Here is a 27,930-nt window from a genome sequence, read left to right as displayed (position 1 = left end):
TCTTGGGGGAATACATATTGTTTTTGCCCTGTCTGTCCGTCCGTCACACTTCATTTCCGATCAATAACTGGAGAACCATTAGACCTCGAACCATCAAACTTCATAGGATGGCAGGGCTTATGGAGTAGACGACCCCTATTGTTTTTGGGGTCACTCTGTTAAAGGTCAAGGTCACAGAAGACAGACCATGGAAATCCATTTCTGGTCAGTAACTTGAGAACCATTTGACCTACAACCTTTAAACTTCATAGGATGGCAGAGCTTGTTGAGTAGATGACCACTATTGATTTTGGGATCATTCTGTTCAAGGTCAAGGTCACAGGGGCCTGAACATGGAAAACAATGTTTTCCGATCAATAACTTGAGAACCACTTGACCCAGAATGTTTAAACTTCATAGGATGATTGGACATGCAGAGTAGATGACCCCTATTGATTTTGGGGTCACTATATCAAGGTCACAGTGGACAGAACATGGAAATCCATTTCGGGTCAGTAACTTGAGAACCATTTGACCTAGAACCACCAAACTTCATAGGGTGATAGGACTTACAGAGAAGATGACCTCTATTGTTTTTGGGGTGACCCCATCGAAGACCAAGGTCACAGGGGCCATCTGTCACACTTCATTTTCAATCAGTAACTGGAGAACCATTTGACCTACAGACTTCAAACTTCGTAGGATGATAGGGCTTATAGAGAAGATGACCCCTATTACTTTTTTGGTTACTAAATCAAAGGTGAAGGTCACAGGGGTCTGAACATGGAAAACCGTTTCTGATCAATATCTTCAGAACCACATGACCAAGAATGTTGAAACTTTATAGGATGATTAAACAAGTAGATTAGATGACCCCTATTGCATTTTGGGTCACTTGATCAAAAGTTAAGGTCACAGGGACCAGAACATTAAAACGATTTCTGATCAATAACTTGAGAACCATTTGACCCAGAACCTTAAAACTTCATAGGATGATAGGACTTAAAGAGTAGATGACCCTTATTGTTTTTGGGGTTACTTGAGCAAAGGTCAAGGTCACAGGGACCAGAACATGGAAAACGGTTTCAGATCAATAACTTGAGAACCATTTGACCCAGAACCTTAAAACTTCATAGGATGATAGGACTTCAAGAGTAGATGACCCTTATTGTTTTTGGGGTTGCTTGAGCAAAGGTCAAGGTCACAGGGGCCTGAAACATAGAAAACCATTTCCAATCAATAACTTGAGAACCACTTGACCCAGAATGTTGAAACTTAATAGGATTATTGGACATGCAGAGTAGATGACCCCTACTGATTTTTGGGTCACTCGATCAAAGGTCAAAGTCAAGGGACCTGAACATGGAAAACCACTTACAGTTCATAACTTGAGAACCAATGGGCCCAGAATGTTAGTGAGATGATTGGACATGCCAAGTAGATGATCACGATTGCAGCCAACCATCAGAATGTCTCTTTTACTTTCGCTACTGTCCCCTATTGACTTCTTGCCTATACGACTATGCATTGACGGAGACATGCGCTTTTCTACAAAAGCATCTTCTAGTTCTTATCCGAAATTGTTATCAGTTTATAACTGACAGTTGAGTTCGCAACCAATATTATTCATCCACTTCCCAGCATGTGAATCACTATTACTATTGCACAAATAATCCACACTATCCAAATGTCTATTTAAGATAAGTCTTATCCTTCCAATTAATCTGAGTTTCTCATATTTTCTCAATATATATTTCCTTGAAAATTGTCAGAACTTCGGACAGGAACTTGTTTCTACACAATAACAAATAAGACAAAAGTATCGTTATAATCTACAAAAAATGACCTTGACATCATATGTTCGCTCAGTCGTACTTGTTTATTACATGAACATGTTAGATAATATTTTTATCAAAAATGTGAAAACTAATGGAATGTATAATTTTGATTTAAAACAAAATGGCATTAATCAAAAATCTAACGGAAGTAACTTCTCCATATTGGCTTTCTCTTTTGAACCAATCGGAATGCTTGAATTTTGTATTGGCCCTGTTTTCTCATATTGGCCCTGCTTTTTTCATATTGGCTCAGTTATGCATTGTATTAGCTCTACTTGTGTCATATGATGTGCGCAGTTGATCTAATACAGTGTGTAATATTGTAAAGTTGAATTATAATACACTGGAATAAAAAGCTTCTTTTCTATTTATTATTTCTTAGCTCACCTATCACTTAGTGACAAGGTGAGCTTTTGTGATCGCCCGTTGTCCATCCACAATTTCTTGCGAACACGAAAGAGACCGCATTTTGCATGTGATTTTAATCAAACTTGTACACAACTTGTATTGGCATAACATCTCAGTTCCGTTTGAAAACTAGCCAGATTCCATCATTGGTTCCAGAGTTATGGCCCCTCAAAGGGCCAAGATTTGCTATTTTGGCTTTTGCAGCCATATGGAGACTTCATTTATGGTTTGATTTGATACAGACTTGCACAATATCTTTAACAACACTAGATCTTGGATTCCATGATGAATCTGTCAGATCTAGTCATGAGTTGCAGAGTTACAGCCCCTGGTTGGCCCCTGAAAGAGCCAAAATTTGTTGATTTTTACCTTTTGAACATGAGAGAAGTGACATTTTACATTCGATTTTAATTGTACTTACACGCAACTCGAGTCACAATAAGATTTCGGTTCAGGGCAATATTTTCCCATTTTGGCCCTTTCAGTCATATAGAGGTTTCATTTATGCTTTGATATGATACAAACTTGCACAGAATGTTTACCTTGATAAACTCTAGGCCAGTTTTGAAACTGGGTCATGTCAGGTCAAAAATTAGGTCACCAGGTCAAATCAAAGGAAAAGCTTGTTAATACCCTAGAGGCCACATTAATGACCCTGTATTTATGAAACTTGGTCGGAATGTTTGTCTTGATGATTCCTCTCCCAAGCTTGAAACTGGGTCATGTGGGGTCAAACACTAGGTCACTGGCTAAAATCAAAGGAAAAGCTTGATATCACACTAGAGGCCATATTTATGACCCTATCTTCATGAAACTTAGTAAGAATGTTTATCTTGATGATTCCTAGGCCAAGTTCGAAACTGGGTCATGCGGGTCAAAAACTAGGTCAACACTCAATTAAAAGGAAAAGCTAGTTAATACTGTGGAGGCCACATTTATGACCCTGTCTTCATGAAACTTGGTCAGAATGTTTATCTTGATGATTCCTATGCCAAGTTTGAAACTGGGTCATGTGGGGTCAAAAACTAGGTCACCACTTAAATCAAAGGATTGTGCAAAAGATGTAATTACCTAAAGTTAGTGTTCTGCTTCTCAGTTCTGGGCAATATGTGCTCAGCAAGCTCCCCAATCTTTCATTGTCCACTTGGAGAAAGTTTTTGTAGTTACTGGAATTCTGTCTGTTGAACTCCTACAGCAGTTACTCTTACTGCCCATACAGTGGTCGCTGTGTCAGCAACTGCCTCACCCAGGTTTGCCTGTGCCATTACTGTCTACACTGTGCATCATGTCTTCTCCTCAATCTCTTCTTCCTATTCAAGCTGCATCACACCCTTGACTCTTTCCGTCTGGACTTCTAACAACCTGGCTCACAACTGCATCTGCTCTGCCTTTATGATATGTAATGCTAATGCTAATACCTATCTTTTACAGCTTATGAGATTAGCCAAATGCTGACCAGAAATGTTCAAAATTTTTGTACTGAAATTGTCCATACACAATCCATTTATGAACCCCTTTGATCCCAATCCAACAAGTCTGGTCAAGATGTGGTATGGATCAGGTAGAGATCGAGTTAGTCAAGTAGGGATCATGAAAGGGTCAGGATGATTGAGTAGAGATTGGAGTGGTTGTCAGGTTGAAGTTGTGGAAGGGTCCCGAATAATCGTTAGTGGGTCATGTACGATCAAGTAGTGGTGTGGTATAAGTCATGTGCAAGCCGCATTAAGAACTTGGTTAAACTTTGTCATGGAATTTGGCTGATTGGGACATCAGATCAGCAGTGGAAACCTAGCAACTGACCAAAGTAGGGAGCATTGTGAAAATCCTCTTAGTAGATAACTGATAGAAATGAGGAGCACTGTGAAAATCCACTAAGTAGATAATTGATGGAAGTGAGGAGCATTGTAAAAATCCTCTAAGTAGATAACTGATGGAAGTGAGAAGCATTGTGAAAATTTTCTAAGTAGATAACTGATGGAAGTGAGGAGCATTGTGAAAATCCTCTAAGTAGATAACTGATGGAAGTGAAGAGCATTGTGAAAGTCCTCTAAGTAGATAACTGATGGAAGTGAGGAGCATTGTGAAAGTCCTCTAAGGAGATAAGTGATGGAAGTGAGGAGCATTGTGAAAGTCCTCTAAGTAGATAACTGATGGAAGAGAGGAACACGGACAGTCCTCTAAGTAGATAAATAATGGAAGTGAGGAGCATTGTGAAAATCCTCTAGGTAGATAACTGATGGAAGAGAGGAACACTGAAAGTCCTCTAAGTAGATAAATAATGGAAGTGAGGAGCATTGTGAAAATCCTCTAAGTAGATAACTGATGGAAGTGAGGGACATTGTGAAAGTCCTCTAAGTAGATAACAGATGGAAGTAAGGAGCATTGTGAAAGTCCTCTAAGTAGATAACTTATGGAAGTGAGGAGCGTTGTGAAAGTCCTCTTAGTAGATAACTGATGGAAGTGAGGAGAATTGTGAAAGTCCTCTAAGTAGATAACTGATGGAAGTGAGAAGCATTGTGAAAATCATTCTAAGTAGATAACTTATGGAAGTGAAGAACACTGGGAAAGACCTCTAAGTAGATAGCTGATGGAGGTGAGGAGCATTGTGAAAGTCCTCTAAGTAGATAACTGATGGAAGTGAGGAGCATTGTGAAAGTCCTCTAAGTAGATAACTGATGGAAGAGAGGAACACTGAAAGTCCTCTAAGTAGATAAATAATGGAAGTGAGGAGCATTGTGAAAGTCCTCTAAGTAGATAACTGATGGAAGTGAGGAGCATTGTGAAAATCCTCTAGGTAGATAACTGATGGAAGAGAGGAACACTGAAAGTCCTCTAAGTAGATAAATAATGGAAGTGAGGAGCATTGTGAAAGTCCTTTAAGTAGATAACTGATGGAAGTGAGGAGCATTGTGAGAGTCCTCTAAGTAGATAACTGATGGAAGAGAGGAACACTGAAAGTCCTCTAAGTAGATAAATAATGGAAGTGAGGAGCATTGTGAAAGTCCTCTAGGTAGATAACTGATGGAAGTGAGGAGCATTGTGAAAATCCTCTAGGTAGATAACTGATGGAAGTGAGGAACACTGTGAAAGTCCTCTAGGTAGATAATTGATGGAAGTGAGGAACATTGTGAACTGATGGAAGTGAGGAACACTGAAAGTCCTGTAAGTAGATAAATGGTGGAAGTGAGAAACATTGTGAATATCCTCTAAGTAGATAACTGATTTTTTATGCCCCTGAAGGGAGGCATATTATTTTTCAACTGTCCATCCGTTCATTAGTTTGTTAGTTAGTTCGTTCATCACAACATTAACTTTTTGCATGAAGGCACTTTACTCGCGAACCACTGCACCCAGGACCTTCAAACTTCACATGCTGATAGTACTTATTGGGTACACGACCCCTACAGACTTTGGGGTCACCAGGTCAAAGGTCAAGGTGCTGTGGGGGGGGGCATTTGTCACCATTAGTGACAGCTCTTGTTAAAAAAATTTGTTGCACAGGTCTCAAAAAGTATTTGACCTAGGGTCTAGGTCATGAAACATCTTAGGAATAATATTCAGCATGTGCACCTGGGAATTTGTTCTAGATTTCTGTCAGTAAGATCATAGTTATGGCCCTTGATTGTCAAAAATTTGCATAAAGGGCATACAAGTTTGTGTTGAATGTGTTTCAAAAAGTATTTGAACTGAAGTCATAAAACATTAGGGAATTGTTATATAGCATGTGAAGTTGCACACCTGGTGTTCTATTTGAGATTTAACTCTGCCAGACCAGAGCTATGGTCCTTGACTTCTAAAAACATCACATAAAGTGCTTAACAGTTTGTGTTGCTTACTTCTTAGAATAGAGACATGAAACTATGTAGAAATATTATCCAGCATGTGAGTTTGCTTTTTTTAAATTCACTTAGCAAAACCAGAGCTATGGCCCTTGACTTAGTCAAAAAATACAAGTTTGTGTCCCATGTATCTCAAAATGTACTCAACCTAGAGTCATTATGCACCTGGTGTTCTCTTTGTGATTTTCACAAAGCTAGGCAAGAGTTACAGTCCTTCACTTAATGAAAAATTACACATAAAGTGCTCAAAAGTTTGTGTTGCATGTATCTTAAAGATATTTCAGCTAGAGTCATGAAGCCATGTAAAGTGACAGGGAAAGCGGGTACCTGTGACAAATGGACACACATCTAGGTTTCTTTTATTTATTAGCTCACCTGAGCACAAAGTGCTCAAAGGTGAGCTTTTATGATCACCCTGTGTCCGGCTGCATCCGTACATCATTTTGCCGTCGTCAACAATTTGACACTCTAGAGGTCACATTTTTGGCCCAGTCTCAATGAAACTTGGTCAGAATGTTACCCTCGATGAAATCTTGGATGAATTTGATATTGGGTTACCTGGGATCAAAAAACTAGGTCACCAGGTCAAATCAAAGGAAAAGCTTGTTAACACTCTAGAGGTCACAATTTTGGCCAAATCTTAATGAAACTTGGTCAGAATGTTAACCTCAATAAAATCTTGGACGAATTTGATATTGGGTCATCTGGGGTCAAAAACTAGGTCACCAGGTCAAATCAAAGGAAACACATGTTAACATTCTAGAGGTCACAATTTTGGCCCAATCTTAATGAAACTTGGTCAGAGTGTTATCCTCATTAAAGTCTTGGAGGAATTAGATATTGGGTCCAGTGGGGTCAAAAACTAGGTCACCAGGTCAAATCAAAGGAAAAGCTTGTTAACACTGTAGAGGTCGCATTTATGACTATATCTTCATGAAACTTGGTCAGAATGTTAATATTGATGATCTTAAGGTCCAGTTTGAATCTTGGTCATGTAGGATCAAAAACTAGGTCACCTGGTCAAATCAAAGGAAAAGCTAGTTAACACTGTAGAGGCCACATTTATGACCATATTTTAATGAAACTTGGTCAGAATGTTTATCTTGATGATCTTTAGGTCAAGTTTGAATCTGGGTCAGGTGGGGTCAAAAACTAGGTCACTAGGTCAGATCAAAGGAAAAGCTTGTAAACACTCTAAAGGCCACATTTATGACAGTATCTTCATGAAACTTAGAATGTTAAACTTGATGATCTTTAAGTCAAGTTTGAATCTGGGTCATGATTTGTCAAAAACTAGGTCACAGGGTCAAATCAAAGGAAAAGCTAGTTAACACTTTAGAGGCCACATTTATGACCATATCTTAATGAAACTTGGTCAGAATGTTAATCTTGATGATCTTTAGGTCAATAGGTCAGGTGAGCGATACAGGGCCTTCATGGCCCTCTTGTTTTGAATATTGATTATTAGTCCCCTACTGGTTGAAAACCAGTTTCGAGGACTAGAGGAATGCGCTTTTCCGTCATTCCATCTGTCCATCTGTCTGTCCAAGCTCACATTTGCATACTTAGGTGGCTATAGGAACAATAGGTAACTGTACTTTTTATACGCCCGTTTGAAAAACGGGACGTATTATGGGAACGCCCCTGGCGGGCGGATGGGTGGGTGGGCGGGCTGAGTCCAAAGACTTTGTCCGGAGCATATCTTCTACATGCATGGAGGGATTTTGATGAAACTTGACACAGTTGTTCACCATCATGAGACGGAGTGTCATGTGCAAGAACCAGGTCCCTAGGTCTAAGGTCAAGGTCACACTTAGAGGTCAAAGGTCAAATTCAAGAATGACTGTCCGGAGCATATCTTCTTCCTGCATGGAGGGATTTTGATGAAAGTTGGCAGAATTGTTCATCATCATAAGACGGAGTGTCATGCACAAGAACCAGGTCCCTAGGTCTAAGGTCAAGGTCACACTTAGAGGTCAAAGGATACAAGAATGAAAACTTTGTCCGGAGCATTTCTTCTTCATGCGTAGAGGGATTTTGATATAACTTGTCACAAATGTTCACCACCATGAGGCGGAGTGTCATGCACAAGAACCAGGTCCCTAGGTCTAAGGTCAAGGTCACATTTAGAGGTCAAAGGATACAAGAATGAAAGCCTTGTCCGGAGCATTTCTTCTTCATGCATAGAGGGATTTTGATATAACTTGGCACAAATGTTCACCACCACGAGACGAAGTGTCGTGCGCAAGAACCAGGTCCCTAGGTCTAAGGTCAAGGTCACACTTAGAGGCCAAAGGTCAGATACAAGAATGACTTTGTCGGAAGCATTTCTTCTTCATGCATGGAGGAATTTTGATGTAACTTGGCACAATTATACACCATCATGAGAGGAAGTGTCATGCGCAGTTCCTTTCTTTAAAATTACTTCCCTTTGTTGTTACTATAAATAGCTTATATTGTAACTTCTTCATTACTAGTCGTAGGGAAAAATCGAGACCACTTTTCTGTAGTACAACATGCATAAAGATTAACTTCCCTTAGTTGTTACTATAAATAACTTATATTGTAACTTTTTTATAATTGACGGAAAAACCAAGTAGGGAAAAACCAAGACCACTTTTCTGTGGTACAACATAGATGTTACTTTCAAATTTTAGGTGTATTTTAAGGTCTCTCTACCTGGTAAGGAGTTTTTTTGTGGACTTAGAAAAACAAAAAGACTTACAATGATTACTAAACAACCACAAAATTAAAATTCATTTGTAATACAGCAGCTAGAGTAAAGAAATTTGCTGTGACGGGCGTATATTGTGACATTCTGGCACTCTTGTTCTTTGATGTAATTCATTCTGTAAGGCTTTTATGTGGCTGTTTTTCTCTTACTTGGCTAAAAGAACAATAGAGAGAACAAAAGAGTAGCCACATAAGTATCCATATGTAGGAATGTACGTCCGTCCATCCATCCATCCGCAATTTCGTGTCAGGTCCATAACTCTGTCATCCATGAAGGGATTTTAATATTACTTGGCACAAATGTTCCCCATGATGAGATGATGTATCATGCGCAAAACCCGGACCCCTAGCTCAGAGGTAAAGGTCACAATTGGAGGTCAAAGGTCAACAGGGCTTTTTTCCTGTCCGGTCCATAACTCTCCCATCCTTGAAGGGATTTTAGTATTACTTGGCACAAATGTTTCCCATGATGAGTTGACATGTCATGCGCAAATCCTGGACCCCTAGCTCAAAGGTCAAGGTCACAATTGCAGGTCAAATGTCAACAGGGCTTTTTTCCTGTCCGGTCCATAACTCTCCCATCTGTGAAGGGATTTTAATATTACTTGGCACATATGTTCCCCATGATGAGACGACATGTCATGCACAAAACCCAGACCCCTAGCTTAAAGGTCAAGGTCACCATTGGAGGTCAAAGGTCAACAGGGCTTTTTTCCTGTCCGGTCCATAACTCTCCCATCCATGAAGGGATTTTAATATTACTTGGCACAAATGTACCTTATAGTAAGACGATGTGTCATGCACAACTTTCAGACCCCTAACTCAAAGATCAAGGTCACACTTAGCAGTCAGATGTTAACATAGCATGAACAGGGTCTGTTTCGTGTCCGGTCCATAACTCTGACATTCATTAAGGGATTTTAATATCACTTGGCACAAATGTTCCCCATGATGAGACGACGTGTCATGCGCAAATCCCGGACCCCTAGCTCAAAGATCAAGGTCACAATTGGAGGTCAAAGTCAACAGAGTTTTTTTCCTGTCCTGTCCATAACTCTGCCATCCATGAAGGGATTTTTATATTACTTAGCACAAATGTTCCACATAATAAGACAACATGTCGTGCGCAAAGCCCAGACCCTAAGCTCAAAGGTCAAAGTCACAATTGGAGGTCAAAGCTCAATCGTTTTTTTCCTGTCTGATCCAGAACTCTTATCATCCATCAAGGGATTACAATATTACTTGGCATAAATGTTCCCCATGATGTGACGACATGTCATGTGCAACACCCAGTACCCTAGCTTAAAGGTCAAGGTCACACTTAGAGACTGAAGGTCAGACACAAGAATGACTTTGTCTGGAGCATTTCTTTTTTATGCATGGAGGGATTGTGATGTAACTTGGCACAAATGTTCACCAACATAAGACGGATTGTCATGCGCAAGAACAAGGTCCCTAGGTCTAAGGTCAAGGTCATATTTAGAGGTCAAAGGTCAAATTCAAGAATGACTTTGTACGGAGCATTTCTTCTTCATGCATGGAGGGATTTTGATGTAACTTGGACCAAATGTTCACCACCATGAGGCACCCTTGTTTTTAGAATTACGTCCCTTTGTTTTACTATAAATAGATTTTATTGTAACTTTTTTATTAATGGCGGTAGAGAAAAATCGAGACCACTTTTCTGTGGTACAACATGCATGTTACATCCATTTTTTATGTGTATTTTGATCTATCTCTACCTGGTAAAGAATTTCTTGTGGACTTATATAGATTTTTTTTTCTTTTTATACGCCCGTTTGAAAAACGGGACGGATTATGGGAACGCCCCTGGCGGGCGGGCGGGCGGCATCCACAGACTTTGTCCGGAGCATATCTTCTACATGCATGAAGGGATTTTGATGAAACTTGGCACAGTTGTTCACCATCATGAGACGGAGTGTCATGCGCAAAAACCAGGTCCCTGGGTCTAAAGTCAAGGTCACACTTAGAGGTCAAAGGTCAAATTCAAGAATGACTTTGTCCGGAGCATATCTTCTTCATGCATGGAGGGATTTTGATGAAAGTTGGCACAATTGTTCATCATCATGAGACGGAGTGTCATGCGCAAGAACCAGGTCCCTAGGTCTAAGGTCAAGGTCACACTTAGAGGTCAAAGGATACAGGAAAGAAAACTTTGTCCGGAGCATATCTTCTTCATGCATAGAGGGATTTTGATATAACTTGGCACAAATGTTCACCACCACGAGGCGGAGTGTCGTGCGCAAGAACCAGGTCCCTAGGTCTAAGGTCAAGGTCACACTTAGAGGTCAACGGATACAAGAATGAAAACCTTGTCCGGAGCATTTCTTCTTCATGCATAGAGGGATTTTGATATAACTTTGCGCAAATGTTCACCACCATGAGGCGGAGTGTCATGCGCAAGAACCAGGTCCCTAGGTCAAAGGTCAAGGTCACACTTAAGGGCCAAAGGTCAGATACAAGAATGACTTTGTCGGAAGCATTTCTTCTTCATGCATGGAGGGATTTTGATGTAACTTGGCACAATTATACACCATCATGAGACAAAGTGTGATGCGCAGTTCCCTTCTTTAGAATTACTTCCCTTTGTTGTTACTATAAATAGCTTATATTGTAACTTTTTCATTACTAGTCGTAGGGAAAAATAGAGACCACTTTTCTGTAGTACAACATGCATGCTACATCCAGTTATGAGGTGTTTTTTGACCAATCTCTACCTGGTAAAGATTTTTGTGTGGACTTACAATTTTTTTTTTTTTTTTTTTTTTTTTTTAAGATTATCTTCCCTTAGTTGTTACTATAAATAACTTATATTGTAACTTTTTTATAATTGACCGTAGGGAAAAAACAAGACCACTTTTCTGTGGTACAACATAGATGTTACTTTCAAATTTTAGGTGTATTTTAATGTATCTCTACCTGGTAAGAAGTTTTTTTGTGGACTTAGAAAAACAAATGACTTACAATGATTACTAAACAACCACAAAATTAAAATTCCATTTGCAAATACAGGTGCTAGAGTAAAGAAATTTGCTGTGACGGGCGTATATTGTGACATTCTGGCACTCTTGTTTAGGATTAATTTCCCTTTGTTGTTACTATAAATAACTTATATGATAACTTTTTTATAATCAGCCAAAACAATTAAATATGAAAACAGCTGTGGGTTTTTACATATGCACATTTTAATCCAAGTGTGTTGTTATAACGTATTGTATATATAGTACAATATTGTTTATACATCATTGACAGATATCAGTTCATTATGTTATACTGCAGTAGAGAAAATTAGGTGCCTTCAAGTAGGGGACTTTGTATTGCATGGCAATACTTCATTCACTTGTTCTTTCTTTACTGTAAAGTTTGTTCTAGTTTAGAGACATCATGTATGATAACCAGTTATTTATATTCTGTGGTTTTCCAGAAGGTTTCACAACTACTGCTGATAAACGGGATTTTAGCATTATTTGAAAGTCTGCGTTTTTGTGCCCCCTCCAATGAGTGGTGGAGGCATATATATAGAGTCTTGTCTGTGACATGCCTAGATAAAAAAGTATTGGATATAAATTGATGAAACCTTGCATGAGTTTATCATGATATGAACTTACGCACCTTTTATTTTTCTGTCTGGCGCGCCCCTATTTCCAGAGTTACGGCCCCTGAAATAGTCAAAAATGCACATTTTCACCTTGTGACATGCTAGCTCAAAAAGCGCTTGATAAAATTGATGAAAACTTGCCTGAGTCTTTATCATGATACAAACTGGTACACCTTCTATTTTTTGTCTGGCTCCACCCCCTATTTCCAAAGTTATGGCCCCTGAAATAGTAAAAAATTTACACTTTCACCTAATGACATGCCTAGTTCAAAAAATATTTGATGTAAATTCATGAAACCTTGCATGAGTCTTTATCATGATGTGACCTTGCACACTTAGAATTCTTCTTGGGATTTTAATACTAATTACAGAGTTATGGCCCTTGAAATAGCCAAAGTAGTTGATTTTTTGTTTTGCTCATAGCTCAAAAATTATATGACCTAGAATAATGAATCTTGTATATAAAATGTTTGTTGAGGCTATACCCCATAAAGACTGCAAACATTTAAATTAATGCCCCTTATTTGTGACAAATGTACAAGTGGGGGCACACCCTGTGTCCTACAGACACATTCTAGTTTAGCTCACCTGAGCACGAAGTGCTCAAGGTGAGCTTTTGTGATCGCCCTATGTCCATCATCTGTCGGCGTCGGCGGCTTCATCGTCGTCAATAATTTGACTGTTAACACTCTAGAGGTCACAATTTTGGCCCAATCTTAATGAAACTTGGTCAGAATGTTACCCTCAATAAAATCTTGGACGAGTTCGATATTGGGTCATCTGGGGTCAAAAACTAGGTAACCAGGTAAAATCAAAGGAAAAGCTTGTTAACACTGTAGAGGCCGCATTTAATATTAGGAGTTTATAGTTTATCATATGATGATGTTATTTTGCAGTATTTTATGGGTTTAGTTATACATTTCACAAACAATATTTAATGCACCATTTTACAACTTTTTCCCCCGCTGATGAAATCGGGAGAGGGGTCATAATAATTGAAATGGCGTTGTCTGTCCATCCGTCCACAGCCATTTCTCAGTAACTAGTGGGTCGAATTTCATGAAACTTAAAATAAACATGAACCAACATACTGCGATGATGCCTGTCAAGTTTTTTTTTTGATTGGTCAATTTCTCTTAGAGTTATTGCCCTTGATTTAATGAAAAAATGCCCAAAAATGTCTGCTTGCAGCCATTTCTCAGTAACTTTCAGGTAGAATTTCATAAAACTTGAAATGAACATGCACTAACATACTGCAATGATGCCCGTTAAGTTTTTTTTTTTTTTGATTGGTTAATTTCCCTTAGAGTTATTGCCCTTGATTTAATGAAAAATCCATGTCTGAAGCCATTTCTCAGTAATAAGCTGGTAGAATTTTCATGAAACTTGAAATAAATATGGACCAACATACTTCGATGATGCCTGTCATTTTTTTTTTTTAATTGGTCAATTTTCCTTAGAGTTATTGCCCTTTAATTGTTTAAAAATCTACAGATTTGTACATAACAAACCAACCAATTGGTAGAATTTCATTAAACTTCTTTCATTCTTTTCCATGAAAATTTATTATAAACATGTGAAGTTCTGTACCCACACCTGGTTACCACCTTGTCTTGGTCACACACACCCATCCCCACACCCCCCCCACCCCCCAAAAAAATAATTCTTTTTATTATTTCTTTTCAACAAACCTTCCATGAATATTTATCAGCATGCAAAGTTGGACCATTCCCCCACCTCACTCTCCACTCAGTCTTGCCCACCACCCCGATCATGCATCCCCATCCCCCACCAATTTTTTTTTTATGCCCCCGAAGGGAGGCATATAGTTTTTGAACCGTCTTGTCGGTCTGTCCGCAATTTTCATGTCCGGTCCATATCTTTGTCATCTATTGATGGATTTTCAAATAATTTGGCATGAATGTGTACCACAGTAAGACGACGTGTCGCGCGCAAGACCCAGGTCCGTAGCTCAAAGGTCAAGGTCACACTTAGACGTTAAAGGTCGTTTTTCATGATAGTGCATTGATGGGCGTGTCCGGTCCATATCTTTGTCATCCATGGATGGATTTTCAAGTAACTATGCATAAATGTGTGGCACAGTAAGACCACATGTCACGCACAAGACCCAGGTCTGTAGCTCAAAGGTCAAGGTCACACTTAGACGTTAAAGGTCATATTTCATGATAGTGCATTGATAGGCGTGTCCGGTCCATATCTTTGTCATTCATGCATGGATTTTAAAATTATTGGGCATGAATGTGTACCACAGTAAGACGACGTGTCGTGCGCAAGACCCAGGTCCGTAGCTCAAAAGTCAAGGTCACACTTAGACGTTAAAGGTCATATTTCATGATAGTGCAATGATGGGCATGTCCGGTCCATATCTTTGTCATTCATGCATGGATTTTAAAATAACTACGCATGAATGTGTGGCACAGTAAGACGACGTGTCGCGCACAAGACCCAAATCCGTAGGTCAAAGGTCCTATACTCTAACATCGGCCATAACTATTCATTCAAAGTGCCATCGGGGGCATGTGTCATCCTATGGAGACAGCTCTTGTTTTATCAATTTTAATTTTCCAACAATATTTGTAATCAACATGTGAAATTTTGTACCCTCACTTGGTCACCCCTACTGCCCTCCCCTCCCCCGCCCCCCGAAAAAAAAACAAAAACAAAATTCATATTCTGTTAAAATGATTTTGACTAATGAAATTATTTGCTTCTTAGTAACATCCTTAACTTCTTGCCGGATATATTTTTTGGCCATTCCTCACCACAAGCCCTTTCGGCTGGGGATAGCAATTCATCGAATTTGCTTGTTTAGAATTCAAACTTGTATATTTTTTTCAATTAAATTTAGTGAATATTGTTTGATATTTTTTTGCTTTGTTTTACTTAATATAATAAATCATAGACTTATAAAAATTGATTTTATGAAACATTTACCAGTAAGAGATTACTTGCTCGCCTCAGCCAACAACCTCTATTAACAAACATGTTTATACCAGTCAGTGTCACTTAAGAGGTTATACTTCACTATCAGTAATGATATAGTTTCTTGTCTTACAAGCAGGTTTTCAAATCTTCTTTTGTTTATTGTTCAGACCAGCAGATAGCACAAGAACAAGTCCTAGAAATTTTACCAATGGTGTCTGAAGTTAATGCTGTTTCTGAAGAACTGAATAAACAGAAGTCATTTGAAGTTGTACTTATATCTGCAGCAGCTCAGGAGACAACCTATGGTACTCAGAACAATACATCGTAAGTTTTCTCTTTCTTTCGTTCTTTCACAGTCACACAAATAGCAATCCGCTTATTTATAAATTTAGTGATTTGCTCTTAAAAGAAATCATTGTTTGTCGTTCAGATGTGCATTCATGATATAATTCCTTCGCATCTGAACTCCAAACAATGATTTCATTGTCTGATCCACTTTTAGCAATACTGAGAAATCCAAATTCCATGGCTGCGGTGGCGGCATCAACAGTTTGGAATAGCTTTACTATATATTTCTTTTAAACCTTGTAAGATGATTAGGAAACTAATTTTTAGCTCGACTATACGAAGTATAAGGAGAACTATCCTACTCGACCCGGCATCGGCGTCGGCGTCTTTCCGCGTCCCCACCTTGGTTAAAGTTTTTTTACACTTTCTCTTTTTTCACCTTATCTCTGTAATTACTCGATGGATTTGATTCAAACTTGAAATACTTATTCCTCATCATCATCCACATCATCTGACATAAGGGCCATAACTCTGGCACCAATATTTCATGAATTATTATTATTATTATTTACCAGAATTTTTATAGCGCTCTTTTCATCTATAAAATAAACGTTCAAAAGCGCTGTACAAACTACATATCACAGAATGATATGGACATACAATACAACACAAAAAAATATATCAACAATAAAAAGTATTTAGCCTGAATCAGGTTTTAATTGTACTAGATATTTTAAAGAAGAATTGACAATAGGAAATAATTTCCATTGCAAAGCTTGTTTTCCGGTGCAAAGTGAGTTTCAATAGACCTTGAAGAAAAAGTGTGTTTTCAATGATCGTTTGAAAGCATCTAAGCTTTTAGCGTCTCTAATGGTAGCCGGAAGAGCATTCCATAACTTCGGTGCAGCTGATGAAAAACTACGATCACCGTACCTCACAGTTTTGTTTTTTGGAACAATGAGTTGTTTTGAGTTGTTCTTGGATCTCAAATTTCTTGCTGGCTGATAGAGTTCCAGCAAGTCTTTAACATAGATCGGTGATTGGTCATGCAATGCTTTGTATGTGTGAACTAGAATCTTAAAGTCTACCCTGTGAGTAACTGGTATCCAATGCAGTTCTTTTAATACCGGCGTAATGTGGTTATAACACGATGTTCTCGTTATAATTCGAGCTGCAGTGTTCTGAAGACTTTGAAGTCTATTCAGCAAGACCTTCGGAACACCATACAAGAGCGCATTGCAGTAATCAAGGCGTGAAGTGACGAGTGAATTTGCTAGAGATTTTGTAGCATCTGTATTTAGATATTTCCTGATGTGGCCTATTTGACGTAGCTGTCCGTACCCTGATCTACAAACTGAGTTAATATGTTTTTCCATGCTCATTTTGGAGTCTAGAAAAGCACCAAGATTCCTTACACATTTAGATGGTTTAATGTTCTCTTCTCCAATTTTCACAGTAACCGATTCAGTATGTTTTTTGTTTCTTTGAGAGGTAAATACAATGACTTCAGTTTTATCGGCATTGATTTTCAACATGTTGCTGTTGATCCAAGATACGATTTCTACGAGACAGTTTTTAACACAGCGTAAACATCCTTTTGAGAGACCGGATTTGTTGGTTTGAAAGATAAATAAAGCTGCCCATCATCGGTGTAAAAATGATGATTTAGTCCATGTTTCTTGCATATTGTACCAACTGGTTTAGTGTACATTGTGAAAAATATTGGTCCGAGAACGGACCCCTGTGGGACACTGTATGTCATTTGCTCTGGTTTTGACAATTCACTATCTATGGTCACTGTTTGGTAGCGGTCGCTCAGATATGAAGATATCCATTCAAGTGGTTTCCCTGCGATACCAAAATGGTCGTGGAGGCAGTGCAATAGTGTCTTGTGGTCGATGGTATCGAAAGCAGCCGAAAGGTCAAGCATCACTAACATTGTTACATCATTTTGGTCAAGGGAGTTGAGAATGTCATTTTGAACCTTCAGTAATGCAGTCTCAGTGGAGTGAAATTTTCTGTCTGCAGACTGGTGTTCTTCGTGGAGACTGTTCAAAGACAAGTGGCTTTCCAAACGAGCATCGACTACCTTTTCAAGTATTTTAGACACGTACGGTAAATTAGATACAGGTCTGTAGTTCTTCACAACATTTGCATCTACATCTGACTTTTTGATGAGTGGTCTGATCAACGAACTTTTGAAATATTTCAGTACATATGCTTTCTCCAAAGAATAATTGATTATTTTAGTGAGAAATGGTAGCAGTTCTTCTAAGCATTCTTTCAAAAGCCATGTTGGAAGTGGATCTAGCTCACACGATTTACTTGCAGATTTTGAAGTAACTTTTTTCACTTCATCCTGTGAGACTGGAGTGAATTCAACAAGTTTATCTATTTGCGTGTTCGAAATTTCCTCGGTGGTAACACCGGTTTGTAATTTTGTTTCTGACCTAATTTTATTTCTTATTCCATCAATCTTATCGATGAAGAAATCACTGAAAGTTTGCGCTAGTTCTTTGGAAGAGGAAGATGTTGGCAGCACAGCCTCCTCGACTACCAAGAAGATTCTTTGTCACTTTGAATAAAGTTTTCTGATCTCATCCCCAGGACTCTTATCTTTTCAGAATAGAAATTTACACGTGTTTGTTTCAGCAATTTATTCACAGAAGCACAGTGATTTCTGTATATCCCATGGTCCACTGTTAGATTTGTTTTTCTCCATTTGCATTCAAGTTTTTGTTTCAAATGTTTGGCTTCGTGTAGTTCTTCATTTTACCATGGACAAGTCGGTCTAAGCACTATTGTTTTAGTAAGCCAAGGGGCGTGCTGGTCAACGAGTGATATCAAACTGTTGTTTAATGATTCCACGTGCTTGTCAACATCTGAAATTAACGTGTTCGTGTCAAGAATCTCCAAAGATTTTATTTCGTTTTTAAATGATCCAATGTCAGTGGATCTCAACTTTCGGAAGGTCACAGTTTTCTTTATTGGAGCAGGTTTTTCTGCTTGAATATGAAATACCACAGCGAAACAGTCACGTGATATCTTCCCATCAGAATCAGAGAGTCCTGGGTCAGTAACTTCTATATTTGATACAATATTTTCAGTGTCTCTTGTGATAAGAACATCCAAAGTATGTCCTGCAACATGTGTTGGTCCTTGAACATGTTGCTCCATACCGAATGTTTCTAGACAGCTGTTGAACTTGGAAGCGTCACGATCCGTAGGTATGTCTAGATGAAAGTTTAAGTCGCCAACAATAACTATTGGCTTGTCAATTGTAGTGTTTTTTGAAAGAAACAGAGGCCATTCGTGCTGAAGGAATTCATTAGTACTGAAACCGTTCTTTTGTGATGGTGGTGGTCTGTATATGACTGAAAGTCGTAAGGAATTCTTATTTGTAGTAATGTTACAAACAATGTGCTCAAATGTTGAGAAGTGTCCATCACCGGAAGATGTCAGCATTTTAAATTCTATATTGGACTTAAAGATAATGGCGACTCCGTCTCCGCGCATTTTTCCGGGACGAGGGACTTGCTTCATGCAATACCCGTCAGGGACAAGCTCACTACTGCATGTTTTTTCCACGGTATTGTCAAGCCATGTCTCTGTGATGGCAACAACATCAAAATCGTTTGAAAGGATAAAATCACAAAGTGGTATTGTTTTTTACAGATCTTGGGTTTATAGAACATACTTTTAGTGTTTTCTGACCTTTTGTTATGTTTAGAGATTCACATTTTATCTTTGTAATATTATTCATATTAATTTTATTATTATTCCTATTTGAAAAGCATCTTGTTTGAATCACAGCGGGAATTTCTTGTGGTAAAGTTTGCAAATTATTTTCATTCACTCCTTGATTATTATCCCATGTCCTTCTCACACGATTTTGACCACCTCTCTTTCCTCTTTTGTATTTCTGAATCCGTAATTGCTTTGTTTGTTCTATGACAATAGGATTAGGTCGACTACCCTGGGCAGTCACTGATTTTCCAATATTGTATAAAGTTGATCTTTCATATTTAATCCGCATTGATACGTGTTCACTCATCATTGCTGTAGGTAAAATGCACATGTATAAAATGTCACAATATATACAGCTTTTGCTTTTAAAATCTAAGTTTCTCAAAAAGCACAAAATGAATCAAAGAAATAAACACAAAAACACAATCCTAGCTATTTTCTGCACACAACTGCGAAATTTCAATATTCTACATAAAGCAGAAACACTTGAAAACACTTGAATTATCCCCCCTTTTCACTTAGATTTTCAGGTTAAAGTTTTGATGCACTTTCACTCTATCTCTGTTATTACTGAATGGATTTGATTCATACTTAAAATTGTTGTTTAACATCATCACCCACATCATATGACACAAGGTGCATAACTCTGGCACCATTTTTTCATGAATTATTCCCCCTTTTTACTTAGAATTTCAGGTTAAAGTTTTGGTGCACTTCCACTCTACCTCTGTTATTACTGAATGGATTTGATTCAAACTTAAAATAGTTGTTCAGCATCATCACCCACACCATATGATGAAAGGTGCATAACTCTGGCACCAATATTTAATGAATTATGCCCCTTTCTGCTTAGGATATACTTATATAGTGTTTTGATACATTTTATCTTTACCTCTCTTATTTTTTACACCTTTGAAAATTCACAAAAATGAAAATTTCTCAAAAATCATTACATATATTGCTTTAAAACCTTGTGAGTCCTGGCCCCCTAGTGACCTTGACCTTGAAGAAATTAGTATTGTTTAGATTTTTTTTTTTGACACCTTTGATGACAATTTCTCAAAAAGTGTTGAATATATTGTTTTGAAACCTTGTAGGATGGTTTAAAAAGTCATTTTACACCTCCATGGTGAGTCCTGGCCCCCGAGTGACCTTGACCTTGAAGAAATTTTCAATTTTGATATTTTTTTTGGCACCTTTGAAATTCATAAAAATGATAATTTCTCAAATAGTATTACATATATTGCTTTGAAGCCTAGGATGGTTAAAAAATCATTTTACATCCCTGTGGTGAGGCCTGTTCCCCTAGTGACCTTGACCTTGAAGAAAATAGCATTTATTAAGATTTATTTGATGCCTTTGAAAATTCACAAAAATGACAATTTCTCAAATAACGTTACATATATTGCTTTGAAACCTTGTAGGATAGTTAAAAAAATCATTTTACATCCCCTTTTTGAGTCCTCGCCCCCTAGTGACCTTTAATTTAAAGAAAATAAACCTTTGAACATTCACAGAGATGAAAACTTTTCAAGAAAATTGTTACAGATATAGCTTTGAAACTTTGGAAGATGGTTTTTACAGATATAGCTTTGAAACTTTGGAAGATGGTTTTGAAACTCATTTTGCACTAATTCCGTGAGTCAAAGCTCCTGTGGGCGAGACACTTTTAGGTGGTGGCTTTGTTCGAGGACAAATCACAAAATGAGATATATCATTTCTATAACTGCGTATCAACATAGATAGTTTCCTTCACAAGTATGATCGATACACAAGATAATGTTGAATAGGTAGAGTGGGTTAACTTCATGTCTGCTCCATATTTTCTAAACCACTAGTTAGATTTTCATAAAACTTGCATCATTTATTTACATCATCGAGACAACACTCAGAGTACTCAAATAAGGTAACTAGGTCCAGAATCAAAGTCTGACTTGGAAGTCAAAGATCAAGTATACCTTAAATGAGTGATGCTCCATATTGTCTAAATAGCTTGGAAGATTTTCTTAAAACTAGCATGAATTGTTTGCCACATCAAGATGCAGAACACACAACCCAGTTCACTAGGTCCAAGATCATGGTCAAAGTTCAAGTAGCTTAAACTTCACTTCATATTGTTTAAACTGCTTTTATGATTTTCATAAAACTAATACCTTGTTTACTTCATCAGGACTGTGTACAGGGCACATGAACCATTCCACTAATTCCAAGTTCAGTGTTACACTTAGAGGTCAAAGATTAATGCTTAAATCATATTTTAAATGTTTTTCATAAAATTAGATCTATCAGCAATTGTTAAACTCATGTGGCTGAAATGCAGGTAGCACAATCCAGGTCACTAGGTCAAAGATCAAGGTCACATTTTGAGGTTAAAGACCAGCTAGCTTAAATTTGTGTCTAATCTATATCTTTATAAACACTAAAGGATTTTCATAAAACTAGCATCCGATTTTAACCCCATCAAGACGACATACAGAGTGCACAAGCGAAATTACTAGGTCTAAGGTCAAGGTCACTACATATTTCATATCCGTATCAAAGCGGCATTTGGGGTATAAGTCTTCTTTAGTGTCATATTACATAAACTGATTATTATGTTTATATTTTAATGAATAATTCTGTAAAACAAAAATAAGGACTTTTTATAGACTCCAGCCATTGCAGTATAATACAGTATAATTGTTCATAATTATTTACTCTTCATTATTGAATACTTTTTGTCTGACCCCAAACAGGAGGTATTATCTGCAATTACTGAATGTAGTGTCAGTTGTTGTATTGACCACAGTCTATCAGTCTCTTTCACTGTCACTTTATATATCTCAAACTTCAGGAAGGCGATGTGGCAGATTAGGGTGGAGGGGTTTTTAGTCTTGATTAAAGGATCAAACAAGTCTTGAGTTTTATCTCTACTCAAGTGAGTTTTTGTTTTGGAATTTTATACAGTTATTGCCTTATAGTGGTTAAACATATCAATTGAACATAAAACTCAACAATTATTTCATTATCCAAGAACTGGAATGTTGCTTGCAAAAAGAGTTATTAAGTCTAAACAAAGGCAGCAGTTTATAATTTTATCCAGGGTTTTGGTCTTGAATTCTGCACAAAGCTACAATGTAATGATGTCACTACTGAAGGTCAGTGTGTGTTCTTTGCCCCGCAAGCAAGCCAGTATCCCATTTTATCCTTTAATCATACGACTGCATACAGACCAACTGAAATTACATGTGTAGATTTAATTAAAATATCTATATTTCCCAGGCCAAGACAAACCTCTCCACTTGCAGGTCCCATTAGAAGGGCACTTCTGTACAGATATCTGCCACATCAATATTCCAGTAGAAATTGTGCTTCAGTTTCTTCTACTGCATATTTTGACACTTATACTTTTACACTGCAGCATAAATAACTTGCTCAGGGCCAGGCTTGTTTTTTTTCTTTAAATATATATTAGATGGACATTATTAGCATGCAAGATACAGTGGTATTTAGAAGATTATTTGTATAAATGCATGGTATCACATATACAGCATGTTGGTCATCTTGCAGTCTGCAAGTTTTTCCCTGGGAAATCTGTCTAACATGCAAGAATGTGTAAATTTATTGGTAGAAGTATAACATTTTGCTACATATTTGTAATGCTTATCTTTAAAAATTCTCATATGCATTCAAAGATGACATCTAAAGTTGATGTAATTAAATAGATATTGAGGATTTTTTCAAGAAATAGATCTCTGATTTATTTAATCTATTAACTGAGACAATTAAAGGAAACAGATAGTGACTGTTATTATCATGCTACAACTCTCACTGTTATTATCTTGTTACAACTCTCACTGTTATTATCTGCTACAACTCTCACTGTTATTATCATGCTACAACTCTCACTGTTATTATCTTGCTACAACTCTCACTGTTATTATCTTGTTACAACTCTCACTGTTATTATCTTGTTACAACTCTCACTGTTATTATCTTGTTACAACTCTCACTGTTATTATCTGCTACAACTCTCACTGTTATTATCATGTTACAACTCTCTCTGTTATTATCATGCTACAACTCTCACTGTTATTATCATGTTACAACTCTCTCTGTTATTATCATGCTACAACTCTCACTGTTATTATCATGCTACAACTCTCAATGTTATTATCATGTTACAACTCTCACTGTTATTATCATGCTACAACTCTCACTGTTATTATCTTGTTACAACTCTCACTGTTATTATCTGCTACAACTCTCACTGTTATTATCATGCTACAACTCTCACTGTTATTATCTTGCTACAACTCTCACTGTTATTATCTTGTTACAACTCTCACTGTTATTATCTGCTACAACTCTCACTGTTATTATCATGCTACAACTCTCACTGTTATTATCTTGCTACAACTCTCACTGTTATTATCTTGCTACAACTCTCACTGTTATTATCTGCTACAACTCTCACTGTTATTATCTTGCTACAACTCTCACTGTTATTATCTTGCTACAACTCTCACTGTTATTATCTTGCTACAACTCTCATGTTATTATCTGCTACAACTCTCACTGTTATTATCATGCTACAACTCTCACGTTTTATCATGCTACAACTCTCATGTTATTATCTTGCTACAACTCTCACTGTTATTATCTTGCTACAACTATCAATATAATTAAATGCAAAGTCGCAAAAAACATGGACAAATCTACCAAGAATTTTATCATCAAATTCAAATGATCTTACTTTGTCAGAGTTACAAATGAAAAACATAAAATAAGAAAAGTGGAATATGACATTTTACTGTTATTCTAATCTGTTAGGGTAGCAAATGCTCACCCATGTCACCAAAGTAAGAAATAATCTTTTTGTGCCCCACCCCCACCCCCCACAAGTGGTGGGGGCATATAGATGTGCTCTTATCCGTCTGTTCTTCCACGAATGTTGTGTCGCGCCTAGCTCCAAAAGTATTTAACATAGATTCACAAAACTTTACAGGAATATTGGTCAGCATGTGTAGTTATGCACCTGGGGTTTCGCGTCCGGATTCATTCAGTTGTGTAGGAGTTATGGCCCCTGACTTTGTAAAAATTGGTCATTTTAGTGTTGTGACACGCCTAGCTCCAAAAGTATTTGACCTAGAGTCACAAAACTTTACAGGAATGTTGGTCAGCATGTGAAGTTGTGCACCTGGGGTTTCGCGTCCGGATTCATTCAGTATTGTAGGACTTATTGCCCCTGACTTTGTTAAAACTTGGTCATTTTAATGTTGTGTCCCGCGTAGCTCCAAAAGTATGTGACCTAGAGTCACCAAAGTTTACAGGACTGTTGGTCAGCATGTGCAGTTGTTCACCTGGGGTTTTGCATCCGGATTCTTTCAGTCATGTAGGAGTTATGGCCCCTGACTTAGTAAAAAATTGGTCATTTTAATATTGTGTCGCGCGTAGCTCCAAAAGTATTTGACCAGAGTCACCAAAGTTTACAGGAATGTTGGTCAGCATGTGCAGTTGTGCTCCTGGTGTTTCGTGTCCGGATTCATTCAGTATTGTAGTAGTTCTGGCCCCTGACTTAGGAAAAATGTTCATTTTAATGTTTTGTTGCACATAGCTCCAAAAAGTATTTGATGAAGAATCACAAAACTTTACAGGAATGTTTATCTTAAGAATTGTTTAACCTGAGTCATTAAACCATGTTACAGTGGCAGGAGTGGGGGGCACCTCTGTCCTATGGACACACATCTGGTTTAACTTGTTTCATATCAGTGAAAATATCAATTTTAGTAGTCCCCTATTGGTTGAAAACAAGTTTCTGGGACTGTAGGATTGCACTTTTCCTCCTGTCCATCCATCCGCAGTTTCGTGTCCAGTCAATAACTCTGTTATTCATATGGGATTTTAATATTACTTGGCACAAAGTTCCCTTTGATAAATATACAAGTCTTTTTTCCTGTCTAGTCTGTAACTCAATAACCCATGAAGGGCTTTTAATATAACTTGGCGCAAATGTACCCCATAATAAGACAAATGAACTCTCAGATTCCCAGCTTAAAGGTCAAGGTCACACTTGGCAGTCACTTGTTAACATGGCATGCACAGGGTCCGATTCAGAACTCTGATATCCATCAAGGGAATGCAAAATGTTTCCAATTATCAGACGACTTCTCATGCGCAACACCCAGGACCTTAACTCAGAGGTCAAGGTCACACATGGAGATGGAAGGTCAATAGGATTTTTTTCTCCCATCTCGTCCATAACTCTGTCTTTGATTTAGGAATTGTAATATTGCTGTACTCAAAAGTTTCCCATAATGAGACAATATGTTATGAGCAATACCCAGACCACTAGTTTAAAGGTCAAGGTCACATTTGAAGGTCAAAAGTCAATATTGATCTTTTCCTGTCCAGTCTTTAAAATATTTTAATTTAAGCTCATGTATAATATGGACCCAATTAAAAAAAATTGTAGGTGTTTTTTCTTCAAAATGAAATATTCTCAAATTTGAAATTAAAATACTGTTTATGTCCCCCTTCAAAGAAGGAGGGGTATATTGTTTTGCAGATGTCAGTCGGTCGGTCTGTATGTCGGAATGTAGACCAACTACTTTCAGGATGATAACTCGAGAATGCTTGGGCCTAGGGTCATGAAAACTGATAGGGAGGTTGATTATGACCAGCAGATGACCCCTACTGATTTTTAGGTCAGTAGGTCAAGATCAAAGTGATCCAGAACAGTTAAACCATTTCAGGATGATAACTTGAGAATGCTTGGGCCTAGGATCATTAAACTTAATAGAGAGGTTGATCATGACCAGCAGATGACCCCTATTGATTTTGAGATCAGTAGGTCAAAGGTCAAGGTCAGGGTCACATTGATGCAGAACAGTTGAACTTTTTTGCCAAAAAAAACAACTAAAAACCGCTTTGGTTTAAGATCACAGTTGATGTCACTTATGACTGAAAAATTATCCATAATTACTGACTTGAGGTCAGTACGTCAAATGTCCAGTGCACAGTGACCAAATAATTTCTGTTCCTTGTGCAGTTACTGAATGCATCAAGTGCGGGGGGGAGGGGGGGGGGGGGGAGCATTTAATGTTCTACGAGCTCTTGTTTATATTTATAGATGTTATAAGCAATCAACAACTAGAAATTTTATATCTACAAATTTCAATCCAAATGTTTTGTTATAACATACTGTACTGTATATATAGTGCAATATTATATAGATATCAGATCCTTATGCTATACTGCAGCAGAAAAAGTCAGTTGCTTTCCAGTTGGGGACTTTGTATTGCATGGCAACACTACATTCACTTATTAGTCCCCTACTGGTTGAAAACCAGTTTCGGGAACTATAGGAATGCACTTTTCCGTCATTCCGTCCGTCCGTCCGCAATTTCGTGTCCGGTCCATAACTCTGTCATCCATGAAGGGATTTTAATATTACTTGGCACGAATGTTCCCCATGATGAGACGACGTGTCATGCGCAAAACCGGGACCCCTAGCTCATACGTCTAGGTCACAATTGGAGGTCAAAGGTCAACAGGGCTTTTTTCCTGTCCAGTCCACAACTCTCCCATCCTTGAAGGGATTTTAGTATTACTTGGCACAAATGTTCCCCATGATATGATGATGTGTCATGCGCACATCCCGGACCCCTAGCTCAAAGGTCAAGGTCACAATTGGAGGTCAAAGGTCAACAGGGCTTTTTTCCTGTCCGGTCCATAACTCTCCCATCCATGAAGAGATTTTAATAGTACTTGGCATAAATGTTCCCCATGAGGAGACGACATGTCATGTGCAAAACCTGGACCCCTAGCTTAAAGGTCAAGGTCACAATTGGAGGTCAAAGATCAACAAGGCTTTTTCCTGTCCGGTCCATAACTCTCCCATCTATGAAGGGATTTTAATATTACTTGCCACAAATGTACCTCATAATAGGACGATGTGTCATGCACAACTTTCAGACCCCTAGCTCAAAGGTCAAGGTCACCCTTAGCAGTCAAATGTTAACATAGCATGAACAGGGTCTGTTTCGTGTCCGGTTCATAACTCTGACATTCATTAAGGGATTTTAATATCACTTAGCACAAGTGGTTCCCATGATAAGACAACATGTCATGCGCAAATCCCGGACCCCTAGCTCAAAGGTCAAGGTCACAATTGGGGGTCAAAGGTCAACAGAGTTTTTTTTCCTGTCTCGTCCATAACTCTGCCATCCATGAAGGGATTTTAATATTACTTGGCACAAATGTTCCCCATGATGAGACAACATGTCATGTGCAAAGCCCAGACCCTTAGCTCAAAGGTCAAGGTCACAATTGGAGGTCAAAGGTCAATAAGGTTTTTTCCCTGTCCGATCCAGAACTCTGTCATCCATCAAGGGATTACAATATTACTCCGCATAAATGTTTCCCATGATGAGACGACGTGTCATGCGTAACACCCAGTACCCTAGCTTAAAGGTCAAGGTCACACTTTGAGATCAAAGGTCAAGAGGATTTTTTTCCTGTCCGGTCTATAACTTTGTCATGCAAAGCAGGA

The 27,930-nt window shown here is 38.0% G+C and overlaps 1 protein-coding gene across 1 annotated transcript in view; it reads left to right on the top strand.

Annotated features, from left to right (window-relative positions):
• The window catches only part of LOC123549116 (kinesin-like protein KIF28), a 463,589-nt gene that overhangs the window by 217,463 nt on the left and 218,196 nt on the right, over window positions 1–27,930 (top strand). Inside the window, 1 exon segment of the mRNA XM_053545663.1 lies at window positions 15,530–15,686. Within this exon segment, the coding sequence (XP_053401638.1) occupies window positions 15,530–15,686 (157 nt within the window).

The sequence above is a fragment of the Mercenaria mercenaria genome, chromosome 6, assembly GCF_021730395.1.
Source record: "Mercenaria mercenaria strain notata chromosome 6, MADL_Memer_1, whole genome shotgun sequence".
NCBI lineage: Eukaryota > Metazoa > Mollusca > Bivalvia > Venerida > Veneridae > Mercenaria > Mercenaria mercenaria.
The sequence above is the reverse complement of the archived record's forward strand: the minus strand, read 5'-3'. Positions and strand labels throughout refer to the sequence as shown.